Source organism: Terrapene carolina, unplaced genomic scaffold (genome assembly GCF_002925995.2).
Source record: "Terrapene carolina triunguis isolate 2854851 unplaced genomic scaffold, T_m_triunguis-2.0 Scaffold189, whole genome shotgun sequence".
NCBI classification, from domain to species: Eukaryota; Metazoa; Chordata; order Testudines; family Emydidae; genus Terrapene; species Terrapene triunguis.
The window spans coordinates 11,360,413-11,381,799 of record NW_020664540.1 but is presented as its reverse complement, the minus strand read 5'-3'; the positions used below and the strand labels follow the sequence as shown (position 1 = coordinate 11,381,799).

The following is a 21,387-nucleotide window of genomic DNA, read 5'->3' as shown; positions in this document are numbered from 1 at the left end:
TCATAAAAAGTTTGAAATCAGGCTGGGGAAAGAAGACAAAGATAGGAAGAAGAGACATTTGGGGACAAGCTTTGGAATGGAAGGGGATGTGAGAGGGAATCAAACTGTGGTGTAGGCAGAATCAGAGCTCTCGCATACGTTAGAAATTCAGGAGGAATTTGTAAGAGATGCAGAAAACCAAAGGACGTCAGTGCAAAGACTCAAGAACACGTTGTGTTTGTACAGCACCTACCACAATGGGGCCTTAATCCATCACTTGGAATCCTAGGTGCCACCGCTGTACATATAACATTTATGATGTCGCTCAAACAGAAGGTACGGGCTTGATGCAGAGATTACAGGGCGAGGTTCCATGGACCATGCTATGTAGGAACTCAGACCAGGTGAATGTAATGGTCCCTTTTGTCTTTCTTCTTCTTTAATCCCCATCTGTCAGCTCAACGACAAGGGGGCCAAATTTCCATTCTTCTTTTGGTTTCTATGGTCTAATGTTTGACCACGACTCCTGGGCATGCACTTGGAGAACCTGTCATGTCCTTCATTTGCGTTGCCCCAGCTAGTTACCTTTACTAGATTTAGCATGTCAGCTGAGGCAAGGTGCCAGGGGTGAGGACACTACTGTGCACTTGCAGCTGCTTGAAGTCACTAGTGAGAGATGAGTGAGGCACCAGGACCAACTGCAAGCAAACCACCTCCATATGGGTGCAGCTGTCTACTATGCTGTTGAATTTACCCTATACACCCCCTCTTCTGCCATTAATAATAATGGGGGGGAGGGAGGGAGATGTGATCAGATTGGTGAAAGAGGGTGATGCTCATGGCAGCTTTGTTCTGCTCCAACTGAAGATGGGAGAGGAGTAGCCCAGCAGGGAGGAGATTAGCCAGGCAGGAAAGGAGTGGAACGTGAGCTAGGATTGTGCCAGCAGGACAGATAGGAACAGGTGACGGACAGGAGCTGCAGTGGAGGGAGCAGGAGGCTCTAACAGCTGCAGGAATGGCGCTCCCGATGATCCTGTCGCTGGGGTGAGGGGAAGGCCTGTGGCATTGTCAGCTGGGCACACCCGGGTGTAAATCAGGGCTCAGCTCAGCCTGCAGCATGAGGGGCTGGCAAAGCAGCTGTGAGGAGCCGTCCACCAACCAGGTGCATGTGCCAGGGGCAGGGCCAGACGTGCCACAGAGGAGGAGATGAGGTGAGGAAGTGACAGCTGAGCCCATATGCCTGACTGGACCAGACCAGTACCCACAGCACCCCCAATAAATCCCTACCCTTTCCCCTGACTAGTCCTGAGCTTACCTAGCCTCCCTCATTTCTTGTCCCCCTGCCCAGTCGCTCTCCCCTCCCCCACTCTCTCCTTGTGCCCCTCCCCCAGTTTCTTTCCCCTCCCAAGTCTCGCCTTGTGCCCCTCCCCCACTCTCTCTTTGTGCCCCTCCCCCAGTGTCTTGCCCCTCCCCACTCTCTCCTTGTGCCCCTCCCCCAGTGTCTTGCCCCTCCCCCACACTCTCCTTGTGCCCCTCCCCCAGTGTCTTTCCCCTCCCCCACTCTCTCCTTGTGCCCCTCCTCCAGTGTCTTTCCCCTCCCCCACTCCCTCCTTGTGCCCCTCCTCCCCTTCTCTCTGCTTACCCGCCTCCTTCCCTCCAGTCTGTCTCCCCGCCCCATCTCCTCCCCCCTTTCCTCCCTGCTCCAGCCTCCTCAATGTTCCCCCTCCGCAGTGGTTTCTCCCGGCCCCCCGCTCAGTGGTTTCTCCCGCCCGCAGTACGTCTCACCGCCGCAGGGAGCAGCGGACACAGGGAGACAGCGGCGTCCCCTCTTTCCCGCCCCCTCCGAATGTACCAACACGGGGCGGCGGGGGGGGAGAGCAGGCGGGGCCAGGGTCGGACCACAGCGCCACCCTTGTGGGGCCCACCCGCGCGGCCTGCGGCAGTGGTACCGCCCGCCCCGCCCCGCGGCTCTCCCGGAAGGAGCGGCGGGCGGGCTGCCTGGAGCCTGCACATGGGTCCCCAGCCCGGCAGCCGCCCCGGGCGGCAGCGGGGCCCCCAGCGCCATGGAGCGGGTGGCTTCGCCGGGGCGCTGGGCGCTGCCGTGGCTGCCGCGTACGCGGCGACGCTGCCGCCCTCCGTGCCCGGGGGAGACTCGGGTAAAGTACCCAGGCCGGGGACCCCCCCGCCCAGCCTGCAGCGTCCGGGCCCGGTAACCGCTTCGCCCTGCAGGGGAGACGGGGCTGGGAGCCCCGCCCGCTGTGCGGGGGCTGCGGCTGGGCCAGGGACTCCTGCGCCCCCGGGGACACGGGACCCGCCCCGCACAGTCGCACCCCAGCAGGGCATCCCCGGGGGCGTGTAGCGCAGCGACCCCCGTCTCGTCACTGCCCCAGCCCGGGCTCCCCCAGCCTGCGGTGCGCAGCCGGATACCCACCCCGGGGGGGCGGTGATACCGCAGCGGCTGTGCCCCCCCCCGCCCCAGATCTCCAGGGGGAGAGACTGAACTAACCCCCCCCCATACACATACACCCCATCCCCGAAGGGAGCGACTGCCAAGCACAAACAGCCCCCAACCATCGGTGTGTGTGTGTGTGTGTGTGTGTGCTTTTGTGTACAACCTTCCCCCAGCTCTGTTTGGATTCTGGGAAGGGCAGGCCTAGGCTCACCCCTCAAGTGAGTGGGGGGGGGGAGGGCAAGACCCAGAACACCATTAAGTACTGGGGGCAGCCAGTGCAAAACCAGGAAGGGGATTGAAGTCAAAGGGTAAAAATCAGGGTTCTGGATGGAGACACCAAGCAGAAAACTCTAGATGGTACCTGGTGCCCTGTTTGGTTCCTGTTTTCTAGATGGATGTGTGCGTAACTGGTTGGAAAACTGTTCCCAGAGAATAGTTATCAGTAATTCACAGTCAAGCTGGAAGGGCATAACCAGTGGGGTCCTGTAAGGATCAGTTCTGGGTCCGGTTCTGTTCAGTATCTTCATTAATGATTTAGATAATGGCATACAGAGTTCACTTATAAAGTTTGTGGACGATACCAAGCTTGGAGGGGTTGCAAGTGCCTTGGAGGATAGGATTAAAATTCAAAATGATCTGGACAAACTGGAGAAGTGGTCTGAAGTAAACAGGATGGAATTCAATAGGGAGAAATGCAAAATACTCCACTTAGGAAGGAACAGTCACTTGCACACATACAAAATGGGAAATGACTGCCTAGGAAGGAGTACTGCGGAAAGAGATCTGGGAGTCCTAGTGGATTGCAAGCTAAATATGGGTCAACACTTGTAAAAAAACCAAACATCATTCTGGGATGTATTAACAGGAATATTGTAAGCAAGACATAAGAAGTAATTCTTCCGCTCTGATTAGGCCTTAACTGGAGTATTGTGCCCAGTTCTGGGTGCCACATTTCAGAGAAGATGTGGATAAATTGGAGGAAGTCCAGAGTAGGGCAATAAAAATGATGAAAGGTCTAGAAAACATGACCTATAAGGGAAGATTGAAAAAACTGGGTTTGTTTAGTCTGGAGAAGAGAAGATTGAGGGGGGACATAACAATTTTCAAGTACATAAAAGGTTGTTACAAAGAGGAGGGAGAAAAAATATTGTTCTTAACCTCTGAGGATAGGACAAGAAGCAATGGGCCTAAATTACAGCAAGTGCAGTTTAGGTTGGACATTAGTAAAAACTTCCTGGCTGTCAGAGTGGTTAAGCGCTGGAATAAATTGCCTAGGGAGGTTGTGGAATCTCCATCATTGGATGACCTCTTGAGGTCCCTTCCAGTCCTATGATTCTATGGATCGCCATTGAGGATCTAGCTACCAAATCAGAAGGGCCTGCCCCTCTTCAGAGGGGAAGGGCCAAAAGAGAACAGAGGGATCAGCTGATTTTGGGGGACAAGAAATGAGAAAACAGGCAGGGGGTGTGAGTCAGGTTCAAAGTCAGGGTTCTACAGAGGGACCCCAAGCAGAGAACCCTGTACAGCACCCACTACCCTTTCCCCCTGGGAGAGACTTTGGGTGGGAATGAATGCGGAGAGTCTCACCCCAGCAGGTGAGAATTGAGAAGAGTATATGCAGACTGTCTCCCAACAGGCCCAGGAGCCCTCCCATGCCTGTCCCCTACTCTCCCATAGCCAGACAGTAATGAGCGGTAACAAGTCTTACGAAGACTGCTGTCCAGCCACTGTGTAGCCTTCTCCTGCCTCTTCCTCCCTGCACTTCAGGGATGGTCTCTCAGGGCCGGGGGTGGTCGCTTCCTCTGTGCCCGGTTGCTGTACTCTGTTGCAGTGGAGGAGGGTCTTGAAACCTCTAGGGACCTCATCTTACTCTCTGAGATTTATTTTGAAGTCACACCCCAAACCATGCTGATTTCATGTGGCGTCCGGTTTTGTGACATGTGTTGTGTCTGTGTCCTGCCTTTCAATAAGGGATTTAGAAAGCAGCCTTGGGGAGGACAATTTGTGTCCAAAATCAGCCAGTGTCACAAGCAATATGGGACTGCTTGGGCTCTTACTCTTTTGAGCATGTGTCTGGCTATATTCGACATGGCACTGTATTGACTAGACTGATTTGTCCTTCTAGTAGTATAACTAGGGGAAGATGGGAAACAAACTCTCTCTTCTGCTGCCAATAGGAAGGGAAAATGTCAGCTTTCCTCCAGTTCCTTGGGGAACTTGCAAATTGTAAGGCTGGTCCTGCTTAAACTTCTGGTTTGCATGTTGCCTGTACAGCTGCAGTTTGAGTTTGTGTGTGTCGGATGGTATACTAATTACCTAAAGGTACTTGCAGACTAAATTGCTTTCTCTTTCCCAGCCCCCAAAAGAGCTGAGCAGTTTATTCAAGGCATTGCCTCTTAACCTCTGAATCCAAGATGTTTCTTGTCCCTGTTTAAATTGACGTTCCCCCTTATTGGAAATTGGGATTTAATTAGAGAAAGTAATTTTAGAATTGAAAACCAATTAGAACTATATTTTAATTTTAATCTTAAATTATACTTTTTCTCTGTTTTTTCCCTAGACTTGTGGTCAATTGTCCTTGATTTCTTTAGTAGTGGGCTGAAAGTTATGCAAAGTACAATATTTCCTGCTTAATATGTGGATGTTTTACATAGGCAGTATTGTAAGTTTAAGGTAATATATGCTTAGCATAACTGTGCATACATTAATATGAAGTTGAATAGTGTTTCAAGTGATACGTACTTGATTAAAGGACAGTGGAAAACAGAATTGTTTCACTTCACAAAAATCTTCCTAATAAAGTGCACATTTGGGTCCCCAGATACATTGCATGCCTTGCAAGTAACCTGGCTGCAGGGCTGTAATTATTATTATACCAATACTTAGAGGCTCCAATGAGGGCTGGGCCCCTGTAGTGCTAAATGCTGTACAGTCACAGAGTAAAAGATAGTTCCTTGCCCCAAAGAGTTTACAAACTATATTTAAGACAAGATGGAAGAAGTGAGTTCAGCAGACAATGGGAGGGTGAAGGGAGAGACAGAGTGGGGTAACAATGTCATTTCATTGGCTAGCTAGGGCACAACTTGATGACTTCTCATTCAGTTTAACATTTATTTTAATTTTAAGCATCTTCCTTTGCCTGTTTCAATTTTTTAACCATATTATATGTTAATCTGGAATGAACAATATATTTACAATAATAACCTTTTCATCTTCTAAAATAATCCCTGCTGGGATACATACCTGTATTACTTTAGACAATGCCTGTGGGTTGTAGCTATAATGCATGTTTACAGTTTGTGGAACAGTTCTGTGCTGTTTTGATTGTGATTTTGCTCAGTTTTTTGTATCCAGGATGAAAATAAATGTGATATACGTGCTCTCCATGTCTATTGAAGGGACGGCAAGAAGTAATCAGCTTAATCTGTAGCAAGGAAGATTTAGGTTAGACATTAGGAAAATCTTTCTAACTATAGGGATAGTTAAGTAGTGGAATAGGTTATCTAGGGAGGTTGTGGAATGTCTGTCACTGGAGGTTTTAAAGAATCAGACGAACACCTGTCCAGGATGGGCTAGGTTAATTAGTCCTGCCTCAGTACAGGGGGATAGACACTTCTATGATTCTATAATACTGCTTCCTGATTAGACCATAAATTAAAATGAGTTTAGTTCTTTGGGCGTTGATTACATCTGAGTATATCAAAAACAGCAGGAAAACCCAAGAAACAACAAGGCACGTGCTGTTCATCCCTCAGACCTGTTTGCTTGTATGTTGTATTCATTTTATCCACACCATGTCTTTTTATGTTGGTGATATTTCAACAGGCATTATCCTCACGACAGGCGTTATCTTTTTGTTCTGTGTTTGTACAGCGCCTAGTACGATGAGGAGTTGGTCTGTGATTGGGGTCTGTAGGTACTACCACAATTCTGCTAATAATCCTAGCATATTACGAGTGCTACTGTGCTATGTCAGATATCAGAGGGGTAGCCGTGTTAGTCTGGATCTGTAAAAAGCGACAGAGTCCTGTGGCATCTTATAGACTAACAGACGTATTGGAGCATAAGCTTTCGTGGGTGAATACTCACTTCGTCAGATGCATGTAGTGGAAATTTCCAGAGGCAGGTGCTATGTTGTGTCACAACACCACTGCTCAGTTTAGCATGATTGGCTGACTCTGATCACAAGAGGCCCCGAACTTTAATAAGAAGAGTGTTGCCTCCAAGATAGCCGCACGGAAATGCCTGCTTTCAGTTCAGAGGATTGCCTTTGATACACTGCAAGAGAGATTCCTTAAAGGCGGTCTATAATAGATTCCACTTGAGGTTGTGAGTAAGACAAAGACGTAAGTGACCGTCTTTGCATGTGTTGTGGGGCTTAAGCAGCAGTGCTCCTGTAGCATGTCCCTCTGGTAGTCTGCCTGATAGTGTCTCTTCTTCCCTTGTTCTTTCCATTTCATTCTGAGTCAGCTACCAGTTACACCATCTGTGGCTTTTGGGGCTTGGCAGCTGGATCTTGCTGAGGCCTAGGACATTTCCAACCCCGCTCTTCCTAGACTTCTACACGGGCTTCCACTTAAAATATTTGAATAGGTGCATCTAGGGTTCCAGCATTTCCATACCACATCCCACTGGGAGGATCAGTTTTTTTCCTTCCAAAACAGTGGCTGATAGCGGTAAACTACAGCGTGTTGAATCAATAAATGCAGTACTACAGTCGTGATAAGCACTTCTGCTTAAGGACCAGGTCAGTTCCCTTCCCCCACCCCTGGACAAACAAGTCCTTTGTAAATTTTGTCCCTGAGCATCTGGGCTCTAAGACCCTGATGCTACAAGCACTTAACTTTAGTCATGAGAGTAGTTCCATTGACGTCAATGGGACTACTCATTTAAGTAAAGTTGCACAAGTGCTTAAGTATTTGCAGGATTGGGGTCTAAAATCATACTTAGTTTTGAAAGACAGCCCAATATTTTCAAAATACTATATTTTTTAACAATTGTCCTTGAAGTGTTGTAATCGTAAAATGTAAATGCCAAGAATGATGCAGATATTTTCAGTGGCAGCTTTCTCAAAGTGTTTTGCCATTGCTGGTATAATAATAGAGAGAGAATAAAATTTACAACTAATTCAAAAAATTAAGCTGGTTTAATGTCTGCTGAAAATGGATCAGATAAACTCAAGTTGAAAAGAACGTTTCTCTCTGTTTCAGACAGAAGCACCCTATATTCTGAGCCTCAAGACACACCGTGTTGTCCTCTCTTTTTAAAGTCAAGCTCATGTTCATGTCCTGATTTTATATCAGTGTCACATATACCCTGTTATGTAATAATAATACTTAGTGTTTTATAAACACTAATTAATGCCCACAGCATGGTTGTGAGGTAGGTAATTATTATCCACATTTTACAGATGGCCAGGGAAACGGAGGAAGAGAGATTAAGTGGCTGATGATTTACTCAAGTTCATAGAATTAGGCAGGGTCAGAGGCCAGTTTAGAATCCAGTTGTTCCTGGCTCCTTGTCCTGTGTGCAGACCTACAAATCACATACCCCTAGTGGTTTGTCAAGATTGCAGCAGCACTTTCTTTGTCTCTTTTGTATTGTTTCATTTTTCAAATGAAGGTTGGTGCATGAAGTGTTTTAGAGGTTTTGTTTGGTATTTGTTCCGATTAACACTTTGTTAAAAGCTGTGTCGTAATGTTTAACAATTGACAATGCTATACATCCTGTAACTTTTCACACAGCTTTTCTTGGCAGTTTACATACATATTATCTTGATGTTGTTCTTGTCCGCAGTATGGATCAATACCATAGTAATATGTATCAGCATAATAGTGCATAATCTATCTTGTCAATAATAGGAATTTTAAACAGATACATTACCCAATATCCTAGAAAGATTTAATTGAATCCCTAGCCATCTCTTAGCCCTGGTCTACACTGGGGGGGCGGGAGGGAATCGATCTAAGTTACGCAAGCTCAGCTACATAAATAACGTAGCTGAAGTCGACGTACTTAGATAGACTTACTGTGGTGTCTTCACTGCGGTGAGTCGACTGCTGCCGCTCCCCCGTCGACTCCACCTATGCTTCTCGCGCCGATGGAGTACCGGAGTTGACGGGAGAGCACTCGGTGGTCGATTTATTGTGTCTAGACTAGACGCGATAAATCAATCCCTGCTGGATCGATCGCTGCCCGCCGATCCGGCAGGTAGTGTAGACATACCCTCAGATACAGTTCGTGATACTGTTTCAGACGCTGCCCTATTCTTGACTCAGTCCTATGGGCTGTGGCTTTGGCTACAGGTTAGTGCAAAAATTGGCAACATCCAACTCTGTTGAGCATGGTTTTACCTGCTGTTAATCCAACAAGTTGAAGTCTGGATAATTCAGCTTCCTTAGCAACTGTGCAGGTATGTAGTTATCACAGCGCTTTTAAAGTGGCAGGAAGCCTAATTCAGGGGTTCCTTTATTAGTGTGACCTTTAGCCACATTCACAGTGGTTGCTAATTTTGATCCTCATGACTCTGCTTTCCAGGACGCAGTGTGCTGCAGCTGTCATACATTTCTGTTTGCAAAGGAAAACAAGGAGCACCTTAGACGATGGTCATAGTCAAAATTGGGGAATCACTTGGAACAAATTACAGAGGTTTGCTTTGCTAACGTGCCTCAGGCTGTGGTTACGATAGCTTATGGCCAACGCTGTCTAAACTCTCTGCACTGTGCTTTCCAGAACGTCTTAGTCTTGTTGCTGAGTGTGCACCTAGGAGGATTTTCTGCCTGGTGAGATCTCTCGTAACTTTTATGGAACAATAAAACCACTGGTGCGGAACCTATATTTATGGGTTCCCACTTAAGTACAAGGGGTGAAATCCTGTTGCCACTGAAGTCAATGGCAAAACTCCCATTAGTTCAGGATTCCACGCTAGGTCTCTAAACCCAGTCCCAGCTCTACCTAATTCTCTGCAGAAGAAAAGAGACGACCCTGGCTTAGCAAGTTGCAGCTAGGTGTGCACCTTATTGAGTATGCTCTGGGTAGCAAGAACGCTCAGTTCCCCTGCGTTGCTCATTTTCATGCAGAACCAAGCCCTGCCGGCTTCCCTGGATTTATAATACCTCAGAAATGCTGTAGCCATTATGGATTAAATTAAATTTGGGGATGAGTAAATTCCAAATCCAAATTGTGTTTTTGTAGATCGTCTGCTACATGGAAACTTTCCTAAAATAGAGTAGTAATAAAAATAGCACTTAATAGCACTACAAAACCCAGGGCTGAGAGGTTTTTATGCTAGCAGGGGCTGCCTCGGGGGTTTCTCAAATGCTCAGCTCTAGATGAGATCCCTGATTTGACATCAGTGACTAACAGGAAGTGTAACTTGACTACCACCTCTTTTCCTAATTGTGCACTGTAACTGGATGGTTTTTAAAAACTTCTTGTATAATTCTTATCTTTGTTATAGAATTATTTGAAAATGAAAAAAAAAATACGGTTGTAATATACACGTAGCCATTTATACGGCAAGGAGCAATGCAGTTCATACTATCTCTGTATCATATATCGTTTGGCCATACAGACTGCACCTTAAAATACTGCACAAGCACCTTAAAATGTGTATAATAATAGTAATAATAATGACCAGTGTATTCAGTACATCAGAGAGATTGCAGCTCTCCGTTTAAGAAAGGCACTAGAAATTCAAGGCAAGGATCACATCACTGATTTATTTCAGAGTAGCAGCCGTGTTAGGCTGTATCTGCAAAAAGAACAGGAGTACTTGTGGCACCTTAGAGACTGACAAATTTATTTGAGCCTAAGCTTTCGTGGGCTACAGCCCACTTCACTGATTTAGATTGTCAGGTAGCAAACTATCCAAGGTGACCTAGATCCTTGATGTTCCATTTAGTGATAGAATATCAGCATTAACTTTGAATTTCGTGACTACTTGTGTTGTTGCCTTCGTGTTGTTTAAATGTATTTGTGTGTTGAATATATTTAATATATATGACTACATAATGTTTGTAAAATGCTTTAATGATATAAAGCACTGTAGAAATGCTAAGTATTATTACGCTAACACAATTCTTTCTTGGCTTTTTTTTTTTTAAATCATAGGCAATACAAATGAAATATAAAATCTAAACTATATTATATAATGAAGATGTCAGCTGAGTCTAATATCTCCTAGCAGGAACAAGGGTCACTTTTTAAATAAATAATGCTGCAGATTCAAATTGCATCATGTTATAGCTGGTCTCCTAAATAAACTGACCCAGGCATACATGCACAATGATTTTTTTTTGCCCTATTTAAAAATATAAAACTGTATTTTTTCATGAGAAATAACCAGGTTGTTAAGAAACGATGCAGTATAAACTATACAAACTGTAATGCTATTTTCCTTGAAAGTTATTGAAACAAGCAGTCTCAGTTTAATTTTTTTTTTTTTTAAATAATGTCTGTAATGTGAACGTATCAGGCCATTCTTTAATGCAGCCTACCTATACCTTCACTTATCTGTCCATAAGAGTCTTGCGAAAAACATACAAAAGATATTTTGTGCAACGACATCAGAGGGAGAAAATATTCTTAGAAAATTTCATGCTGTTAAATCTCTACAGATTTACAGTTTTATCCAGTCAAATTAATGCAAAACCCCAATGCAAGCATTTGGATTTTGAAAACTTTGGAGGAGTGTCATTTCCTAATAGTAATTATTGGTTTTACATTATTTTTTCACAGGGGAGCTGATCACAGCCGCATATGAGCTTGGAGTAAGTATTAGTTTTATTGTTTAATCAATGCTCTCATTAACAGTTTTAGGAATTAAGGAAGTTTAATTAAGCATGGAGTAAAGTAGATTAATTTATTTTCAAACCACAGTTTTTACTAACTTATAAGTACAGCACGCGACAATTTACTTCAAGTTTTAAATCCAATTAAACTAAATTATAAAGCAAAGGCTTTACTGTATATACAGTAGCTGGCTTATTATCAACCCAAATTTTGTATAAGCTGGGGAGAATAAAATAAATCGGGTTAACAATTTTAATAAGTTTTATTATTTAATAAACTTTATTATGGTGCATGATCCCTTTAGGCAAGACCTTAGGACTGTCAGCATGGTGGTAATCCGATAGCAGTGTGGTCTTTCAACTTGCTAACCAATAAAATAGTTCAGAATTTGCTTTTTTAAAAACAGCCTTTTGAATGACCCTAATATACTGTGACCCCATACAACAAGCAGTTTAAGAAATCATAATGAAATGTGTCACCTCTTTTCTAAGTGAGTCATTATTATGGGTGATTTGTGTAGCCAAATCTACTAAAGAAAATATTTGCTAAGTTAAAATTGGCACAAAAAGATTGTTACAGAGACGCTTCTGTTCAAAGACCCTAGTTATTGATGATAGACCATAGTGTATAATACCAGGCTAATAAAGAATATACTTCTCAGATAGAATGTCCTTGCAATTTTTACTTCAGCTGTATGGAAACTTTGTGAACCTATTACTGGTTTGTCCATAGGTTGCCCATCCTCCTGGCTACCCTTTGTTCACTCTGCTGGCCAAACTGGTAATTGGTCTGTTCCCTTTTGGTTCCATTGCCTACCGAGTAAATCTTCTCTGTGGCTTATTGGGAGCAGGTGCAGCATCTTTGCTTTATTACACAGTTTTCAGGTAAAGTAGTTGCTAGTGTTTATCTTTTTTTCTCCCAGCTCTCTCCCACATCTCAGAAAGTGGGTTAGATTAACCAGCAATACCTCCAGGCCTTTTTAACCATGATTTTCTCCCTTAAATTTTGAACTGTAATAGATTCATCTGATTAAACTAGCAATAGTTTAATCTAAATTTGGCCTGGGTCCCTTCAGAAAAGTTCCTTTAAAAAAAAACCAGCACTCTTCTTAAAAAGGATTGACAAGTTTTTCAGTCTCATGATTACAAATCAGGTTAATGAACTAATGAAGTTTGTCATTATATAAAGATGCAGATGGTCCGTTTAAATTAGCAAGATGAGCTTCACCTATTGGTAAACTGTAAATTTAATTTAATTGCTTATGTTAGAGGTTATGGGTAGATACCTGTCTGTGGTACCTGATTTGTCTTCATACCTGTGCTGCATTCTAGTTACATCACTGTAATGGATATTCATTCTAATTCAGAATACTTGCAAGAAGGATGATGTGAACAGCAAAGATCAATATTGGCTGCTGCATCTATTACAGTGGTTTGCTGCTTTCTCCCACTGTATGCGTTGCAGTCTGCAGGAGAATCAGAACCTTCTAACCTCTCCATTTTCTCTAGACCTCTAACCTTGTAACAAGAAGACAACTGGAATTGCACGTGGTTTTGGATTTTGTTAACCCTGGTTGTCTTTGATGTGATAGTTCCCTATACTCTTAACCTTAGCCTGACCCATATCGGAGAGGATTATGGCAAAAGATATAAACAATTTCTAATTCTCTTTTACAGAGAAAAATAGGGCATACTTCATGACTTGAAAATGTCACCAAATCATATCAGAATTTTTAATACGTTCTTTGAGTGGAAGCACAAAATGTAACTTAAAATATATATAAGGAAATTAACAATGGACTTGAGCCTGTGGGAGCTGGAATACCCTGAACTCTGACAAACTTCAGTAAGTGTTGAGAGCTCTCAGCTCCACACAGGAATGGCCCCTGTCATTCGACAAGCTCTCTTTTATTAAAAAGAAATTGATATTTTAACATAAGATACGTACCTTAAAACCAAACATGGTGCTTCATACAAGATTTCATACTGTACCCCAAGTGCACGTTTATAGATTGAAATATCTTTAGCTATATTATGTGCTAGATAGTTCTCTATAATAGCGTATAAATAAAATTTAGCTCCATCATTTTTATCCTTAAATAATAATAAATCTAGTTAATGTCTCTAATTAAAAGGCTCTCAGTTTGTAACAGTATATTTAGAGTGTAAACTTTCAGGGCAGGAAGTATTATTATTTCTTTTATGTACAGCACCATGCACAGTGTCAGGGCACAAAACATCATAACGCTTGAATTAATTAGCAAGAAGAACACTTTCTTTCATGCTCTAAATCTTTCTGATTGATCATTATTATAGTTCCTATTATTACACTGTCATTAAGGATCTTCCCTGGTTCTTAGTTTATAACTAAGACATCTGTTATGTGCTGAAACTTGGCCTATGAAGCCTTGTAATTCCCCTCCCTCCCAATAACTTAAAAAAAGTTTTCTTACAGGAAAGCAATATTAAAATGGCAGACTAGCTTCGGGTGCTTTTTTACTCTTAAAGGAAAACCAGGGATTCTAAAATTAATTTTGTTAGTTCAGTCATATTTAAAACTTATTTTAAAAAGAGCAACAAGAATCTCTTGAAATGGCCAAGTCAACAATCAGCCATAATCTTTTCTGTCTCTGAAGTAACATTTCATAATTCTTAATAATATGTTATCTTTGTTACCATCATGGAAGCTCAGCAGTGCCAACTGATAAAGTGCATTTTGAGGCATTGTGTGTCAAATATATTTCAAAAGTATGGTTTGGTGGTGTTTTATTAAATCAGTTCTTAGTGCTTAAGACATTTATTTAACAAAAAAGCTGTTGCTGGCTGGCTCTGTTACACATTTATACATGTTTCTGAAAATGTACTGGCACAATCTACTTTAACGGCTTTAAAATTGTATGGGTTGTTGCATTTTTTTAACCAGGTTTCTAGACACCTTGAGCTCTCTAAAACAGTGTATCAAATCCGTCTACATCTTTGTGCCTTAATTATAATTTAGCTGATTGTTAAGTGGCTTCTGAAAACCTGTCAGGGTCAAGAGAAAAACAGCCAAGTGCACATGCTTGCTGTAGGTATGCTGCCGATGTTAATATGAAAATATGTAGATGTTAAGAATACAAATAATTGATGAAGTACGTATCCTTTGGGAACAACGCAGTTCAAGTGGCAAATCTCTCTCCTCAAACAATAGGCACCCTTCAGAAAGGAGCAAGCCATCTCTATGGAAATAGGACTAACAGTGCCCTATTGATTGAGTGGAAGAAGACATTATACAATGTCAGTTGGGTTGTTACAATTTCATTTGTCGTGTGACCTGAACTTAACCTCTAAAAACCTTTCTTCTGTGAACGTAAAACCACCAGCAGGGCACGTTTGCTTATACATCCACTACAGTGAAGCATTGTTTTTTTAATTTTTGTTGTGTTTTGTTATTTTCCAGCATATGTGTACTGGAAATGTATTCCTTTAGGAGGGTTATTCCTTTGTCAGGCATTTGTTTGAGATATTTCACGAGTTTATTCATTCACAGGTCAGAACAATTTATTTTCATGTTTAATGAGAGGCTTTTGAGTCTCTGAATAGTGGCATTCTTTCTTATTTAAGAGGACATTACAGTACATACGGGATTAGTGTTGAATGGTGTTCAGTACATTTATTCTTTAAACAGATTTATACTTCGACCAGGTAATTGTTCACATGGTGTTCTCTCTACTTACTGCTGGGATAGATATAAAGAACTCCTGTTTCTTTTTTACCACAGATTTTGTTTCTTAAAACAAAGGCCACTTGAAATGTGTTGATGTAAAAAGCTGTTTTCAGTAAGCAAGACTTTTACTGAATGAGCAGCTTACTCTTTAGAGCTACAATTACAAAATATCGTTTTTTCTCTTTACGTTTCTTAACATACTGCTTTTAAGGTCCATAAAGTGGCATTTAGAAAGAATTCTTTAGTTAGACTGTTGATAATAGAAGTCAATAATTCATTAATTTTTGCTTTGTGATACTGAGAAACTATATTATAATTTCAGTCTGTAGAAAGTATGAATGATTCCTTTCAGTTAATATTTATTCATTTTACAAAAGAATCTTTTGTGTTTGCATAATATGATTTCCAAAGTGTAATTTTTTTTTGCATAGAAGATGCATTTTCTCTACAATAGAGAAGTTCAGTATTATGCATTTAATTGCTTTAAGTATATATTTTCTATGTATTCATTTCATAGTTGGGTATTTTAATTACCTATATTGAGTAGCATATTTAGTGTGTAGTAGTCTTTAGAGAAGCAGTTATACTTCCAGTCACAGTGCTAGAGTAAAAGTCATTGTTTCAAAAGTGTCTCTTTTAAGTTTTGCAGCTTCATTCTCAAGTTATGTTGCACTATGTGAAGTTCATTTAATATATGTCAAATGTTAGAATAATGTAAAATTTTTCCAAAACAATTCATGCTGTAAGAAACTGTGACCATCAATAAAAATCTGAGACAAAGCCCCCTCCCTAAACAAGGAGCACTTTATTATGAAATCATCTTTGTATTATGTAGATGGAGCCTAATATATTAAACGTTCTGAGGTTTATTGCACCATATTTTACGTTCTGGAGTTGTGGTCTGCAGTTGGAGAAGAAGTCTTGCAAATCTTGTGAGTTGGAAAATTAGCAAGGTTTGTGATCTTTGTTGTGCTCTCTAAAGTGCTCGTGGTTAGTAGCAGGAGGCAGAAGCAAAAAACTGTGAAAGTTATCTTACAGTTTTGTTATCAGAATATGTTGCTTCTTTAAAACAAAAACAGAGCCGTAAGGCCATCAACTGTTGGGGAACCCCTCCCTCCGCCCCCGGGTGCTTCATGTTTCAGTTTGCTCTGGCAGGAATAGTCACTGGGGAGTTTTCGATGGAGTTGAAAGGAGACCTAAGTGTAAGAGAGAAGTGTTCCCTTATTGCATGTCAAAGTTAACCCAAAAGCATAGAAACTAAGCAGCCATATACAGTAGAGAGATAAAGGTTCATTTAATACATTGACCCTACAGTGCACTGAGCTGATGAAATTATATTTTAGAGCATTTTACACATTTACATTTTGATTATGTTCATTTTCAGACAAATTAACTTATCAAAGTTTCCATTACAGGTAGTATAGGGATCCGGGGGCGACTTCAAATATTCCACAGCTATAATGCAGAAATTTAGTTTATTAATCTGGAGTAAGTGGGGAGTACTTTACTGCAATCAGAGAGCCTATTTTTTTTTTCAATTGTTACACCTTTGACCACTGACGTATTCAGCAAAGAACAGAAAATTAAAATACAGTACCTTAGAGAATGAGGAATTTTCTGACTAAGGTATATTTGGATTTTCCAGATTAGCGATTATTTTAGATTATTGCTATTATGGCATAATATGAAAATCTTCACAATTTCAAAAGCAGCTATGCATAAGTAACAAGTAGTTACCAAGTTTTAATAGGGATAGAAGAATGGAAAGTACTCAAGTATTAATTTCCTTTTAGAAGACTATCTGCCATGACCCCTGGCTAATTGATCATATATTTTTTTCTCATACTTGATATAAAATTGCATTGAGTTCAGGCTGTTTAAGGACCTTAACAGATCTGTTCATTTGCATTTTGTTATAAAGTAGGCACATTAGGCTCAAATAGCCGTGCTTCATTCTGAAGAAAAAAGCAGGGCAAAACTCCTTTTTTTTTAAAGACTGAAGAGTCTTTTCTGACAGCTAGTCAGAGTTAGAATTAGTTCAAGGAAATGTTAATAATGCACTGCCTAGCTTAATCCCTTTGATATCACCAGGTATCCTCCTGTTCATGGGTTAATTGCTTTAAAAGCGAAGGCAATATTCTGAGCGGTGGGCCGCTTCACCTTTTCACAGCTGTTACCATTGAGTGACAACTAAATCCCATGTGTAAGATGAGGAAGAGCTCAATCTCCAATTGGGAGAAAATTTATGTAAACCGCAATCCCTTCAGAATGTGCGGAAGTCATAGACTTTCTTGATTTACTCTGCTTTTCCCAGAAAGCTCTATTGTTCACTTTCCTAAGTCCCATCAACCCTTTGTAGCAGAATATCACAGCGGCAGCAGATAGCTTGAAATATATAAATGCTATCATAGCTCTGATTAATAGCAGTGCTTATGAGTCAAGTCTGATAACAGTGCAGCTCTCCACTCAATTTCAGATACTGCTAATGGAATCTGTCTTCTCCAATTGTAATATGAGAAGGCCTAATTTGCTATGGAGCTTGGAGCTGTCACCAGTAGGGGATTGTGGGGTCAGATGGGAGCTGCCAGGTTTTTGCCCTGCAGCTTGTATCTCTCACTTTGAATAGAGCAGCCCCCTGCCTGCCAGTTAGCTGATAGGCCGCCGTGGGGTTTATGCCACTTCATACAATAGGAAAGGGCTACATAGGCTGACTTTATAATTGTGAAGCGAGCTCATATTTCCACAGCTACTGTGCTGCATAATTTCTAATAAGTGGTTTTAACAAATGTCAGATTATGAAAAGTTTCTTCAATTACAAAAACTTATAAAACATTTAAATTGCTAAATCTGTTTCCTACAGAGTTTCTGCCACTGGAACTAGACACCACTTATTATGGTTGCAGTGATAAATGTACATTTTCTAAAGGTTTTTTAAAAATTTATTAATCAAATAATAGATCATAACTAATATGCCCGTGCTGTTTACAAAGACATAAAGAAAGCAATTCACCTCTGAATTTTAGCGACTTGAAATACTGTTCTTATAACTTGTATAATAGAAAGCTATTAACGTGAAATATTTTTCTTTATGAAGTTCAGCGTATGTGCAGAGTATTGTACTGTTTTGGTTAATGCTGCTCATTAAGTTGCTTCAATATAGTTTGTGTCAAGCCATTGATTGTAAGCATTCATCTGTCTTATTTCTTTGAAAGTTTATAACTGTAATAAACAGGGTAATTTTGGTATTAATAATTATATACTTCAAAGACTTTTTGTGAATTAAATTCCTTGGGATGTGAAAAGTTTAGTGCAAACTAGTCCTTACCTATAGGCCTGATCTGCAATCATTTACTACTGATTACAAAAATCTGCGAGATCGGGCCCCTCAGGCCACAATCCTGTAATCAGATCCATGCAAGCAGATCATTCTGCCCATGCAGAGTCCCAGTGACAATGTAATTGCAGGATCAGGGCCTATGGTAGTAGCAGTTTGTCTCATCCTCGCTCTATGAATAGTACATCAAAGCCCATTGACATAACTAAAACTAATTCTCTGTTAAGATTTGCATAATAAAGGCTTGTCTTCCATGGTATGTAGACATACCTGCGTTTAAAAACATTCATTACAGGCTGAAAGTTCTTCTTGTTGAATATTCATGTTGCAGTAGCAGCTAGAAGATACTTCCCACCTATCTAGGTCATGGGCATTCTACCATAACCACCCTGTCCGTCAAATATTGTTAGATAGGCATGTGGGTTTGGTTGAGAGATTCCATTATGGAAAAGTTTGCAAACCCCTGATCTAGGTATTAATATTGCTCCTATCACTTCAGCGCACAAGTGCCTTTACCATAATATCTGACCCCCCATTGTAGAAACACCTCCAAAAACCTGCTTTCTGCCCGATTCTAAGAAATTAGAATAAAATGCTCTCGTCCCAGGGTGTCTTGTCTTTTTTATTACAAATGTTGAGGTTGTTCTGGACATTTTTAAGTGGGAGTAGGACCAAACATTGAGTTTATCCAACTGTTTTCCATTATAGCAACTCAAAGCTATTAGCTGTGTATTTTACAACATTTTGCAGGGAGTAGCCCATTAGGCAAGCCAGTCAGATTGTTGAGGAGAGGACAGGTTAACTGGCCTTAAGCACCAGTTAGTTACATGGGCACAAGGAGGTTGGGCATGCTGTGCGTAAGACTCTTCTCTTATCGCTCGTCATGTCATAAGCTATTGTCTCAAGTAGGGGCAATGCCTTTTGGGCATATGCTGTCCGTCAGGGTTTGTGTGTCTGCTTTTAAAATAGCTGTACTTTCCATTTTGATGGCCAATAATGGAAATAACCTGAGCTGGGTGTTGTTTTAGGAACTGAATTTCCCTTGATTGGTGCCCGGAAGGTGAAATCCTGACCCTGCTGACAAAACTCTCATTCACTGGGGCCAGGATTCCACCTGGAGTTCCTGTTGCTGTCAGTGGGTGTCTCTTGTGCATATTGAGGATATTAATCTGCCCCTTAGGTCCTACATTATGATTTACCCTCTGAGGCAATGGCTGAAGTTAATGTGTCACAGGTTGAAAACCACCATCACAGTATTTTTATTGGCAGTGTCAGCAGAGGCTAAGGTTTGAATATGTGTTGGGATTAAGCTACCTGTTCATCTCTAGAGACGAGACATGTTAGGGCAATGCTGAGAAACTTACAATGCCACCACCCTTATTTTTATCCGTTCTAAATAGAGGAGTTCATTGTCCAGTCCCATCCATCTATCACCGTTACACTAGTTCTACCTTCAAGAAAAATAACAAAAATTGTTGGGGGTCTGCGGTTCTTGATTGAATACAAAGAAGTCCTTTCCACCCCTCTGATGACCAGCAGCCTTACAAAATAAAGAATTAGAGGATATGCGGAGGGCAGTGAGGAAACTCTGTAAGGGTACGTCTACACTTACCGGAGGGTCCGGCGGCAGGCAATCGATGTTCTGGGATTGATTTATCGCGTCTGGTTTAGACACGATAAATCGATCCCGGAAGTGCTCGCCGTCGACGCCGGTACTCCAGCTCAGCGAGAGGAGTACGCGGCATCGACGGGGGAGCCTTCCTGCCGCGTCTGGACCCGCGGTAAGTTCGGACTAAGGTACTTCGAATTCAGCTACGTTATTAACGTAGCTGAATTTGCGTACCTTAGTCCGAAGTGGGGGGGTAGTGTGGACCAGGCCTAAGAGTTGGTTCATCTGTTTTGCGATGTTAACCTTTGCTGCTAGCAGTGTGCTCTGCCAGCATGAAGTGGTTCTTCCTTTGACCTTGCTGAATTAAGCATTGCATCAGGAAAGGAGGAAGGAATTCAGTACCATAGAGTCTCCTTTGGTGATCCTCTGTATTGTTGACCTGGCTGAAAATTGTTCCGTTGGTTGGACAAGTTTAAGGGTATTTAATGTAGACAATCAAGAAAACAAAACAAAAACTAAAAACAACCACCACCACTGGCACAACACCCCCCACAATTTGCATAGAATAACTAATAACGAATTGTGATGACAAATCACTCAGACTAAATTTTAATTTCTGATTTCTCTAATTTATGGTAATTTTGGTTTTTTTCAATGCTAAGTTATGCTATGGAAAACTTTTCATTTTAAAATCTGCAACTATAGTTAAAGTGACTACAAAAGTATCATTGTGCTTCTCTTTCATTTGTGCAATTTATATATCAAAAGATGTTTTTTTCTGAGTGTCAGCCCTGCAGATTCAACCTCAGATCTGAAACTCAAGCTGTGTTCTTTCTGCTTTTACTTCTTCCTGAGCAATAGATTCTGCAGTCAGAACTTAAGTGGCAATTCAACTGAAGATACTTGAGGAAGAATGCAGTCTAATTTAGTATTCCCTATAGTATCTGTTTTGGCTATTCAGTGCTAAGAGCTGTAGAAACTTGCTTTTTTCAGAAAGTAAGTGTGATTAGAAGATGCACGTAGCAGACACTCGAAAAGAGGAGCTGGTTTGGTATAATCACTATTATCGCTATAAGGAAAGAATTTCTAAACTGGTATTTCACTTTCATTTGCTTTTAAAGTACTTATATTTTATTATTGAAATACATAACGTAGTTAAAATAAGCGTGAGCACTTTTGAGTTGCTTCCACTTTTACTAATCATTGGGAAAAGATTATAAACTTTTTTTTAAAAGAAGCACTGAAGAGAAAGGTGGTGATTGAAAGAATGATGGTCCAAATATTTTAATTGAGGAGAGAAGCTCATTGTCTGTTGTTAATATATCCAGGCCTTCAGCTTGCATCTGTTAGAATTAGGGAACCTACTTATGATACAGTCATCTGGACCTGTTGGGACATTAGCGACCAATGTCAGACAGGAAGATGCTGCAGTTATGTGGTGGCAAAAGTTTTGGCTTTGAAGCCTTTAGGTTCCACTTTGCCTCTCTCCTTATTTCCCCAGCCCTTCTCTGCTCT

General features: G+C 41.5%; 1 protein-coding gene across 5 annotated transcripts in view; it reads left to right on the top strand.

Moving 5' to 3' along the window:
- Positions 1-1,971: 1,971 nt before the first annotated feature.
- The window catches only part of TMEM260 (transmembrane protein 260), a 49,780-nt gene continuing 30,364 nt past the window's right edge, over positions 1,972-21,387 (top strand). For 3 of the 5 annotated variants that reach the window (XM_026654205.2, XM_026654204.2, XM_026654206.2), the window contains exons 1-3: positions 1,972-2,135; positions 11,171-11,202; positions 11,957-12,108. In XM_026654205.2, coding sequence (XP_026509990.1) covers positions 1,991-2,135; positions 11,171-11,202; positions 11,957-12,108 — 329 coding nt within the window. In that variant the 5' untranslated portion in view covers positions 1,972-1,990. The remainder of the gene's footprint in view (positions 2,136-11,170; positions 11,203-11,956; positions 12,109-21,387) is intronic. The other 2 variants (XM_026654208.2, XM_026654207.2) reach the window with 2 other exon arrangements.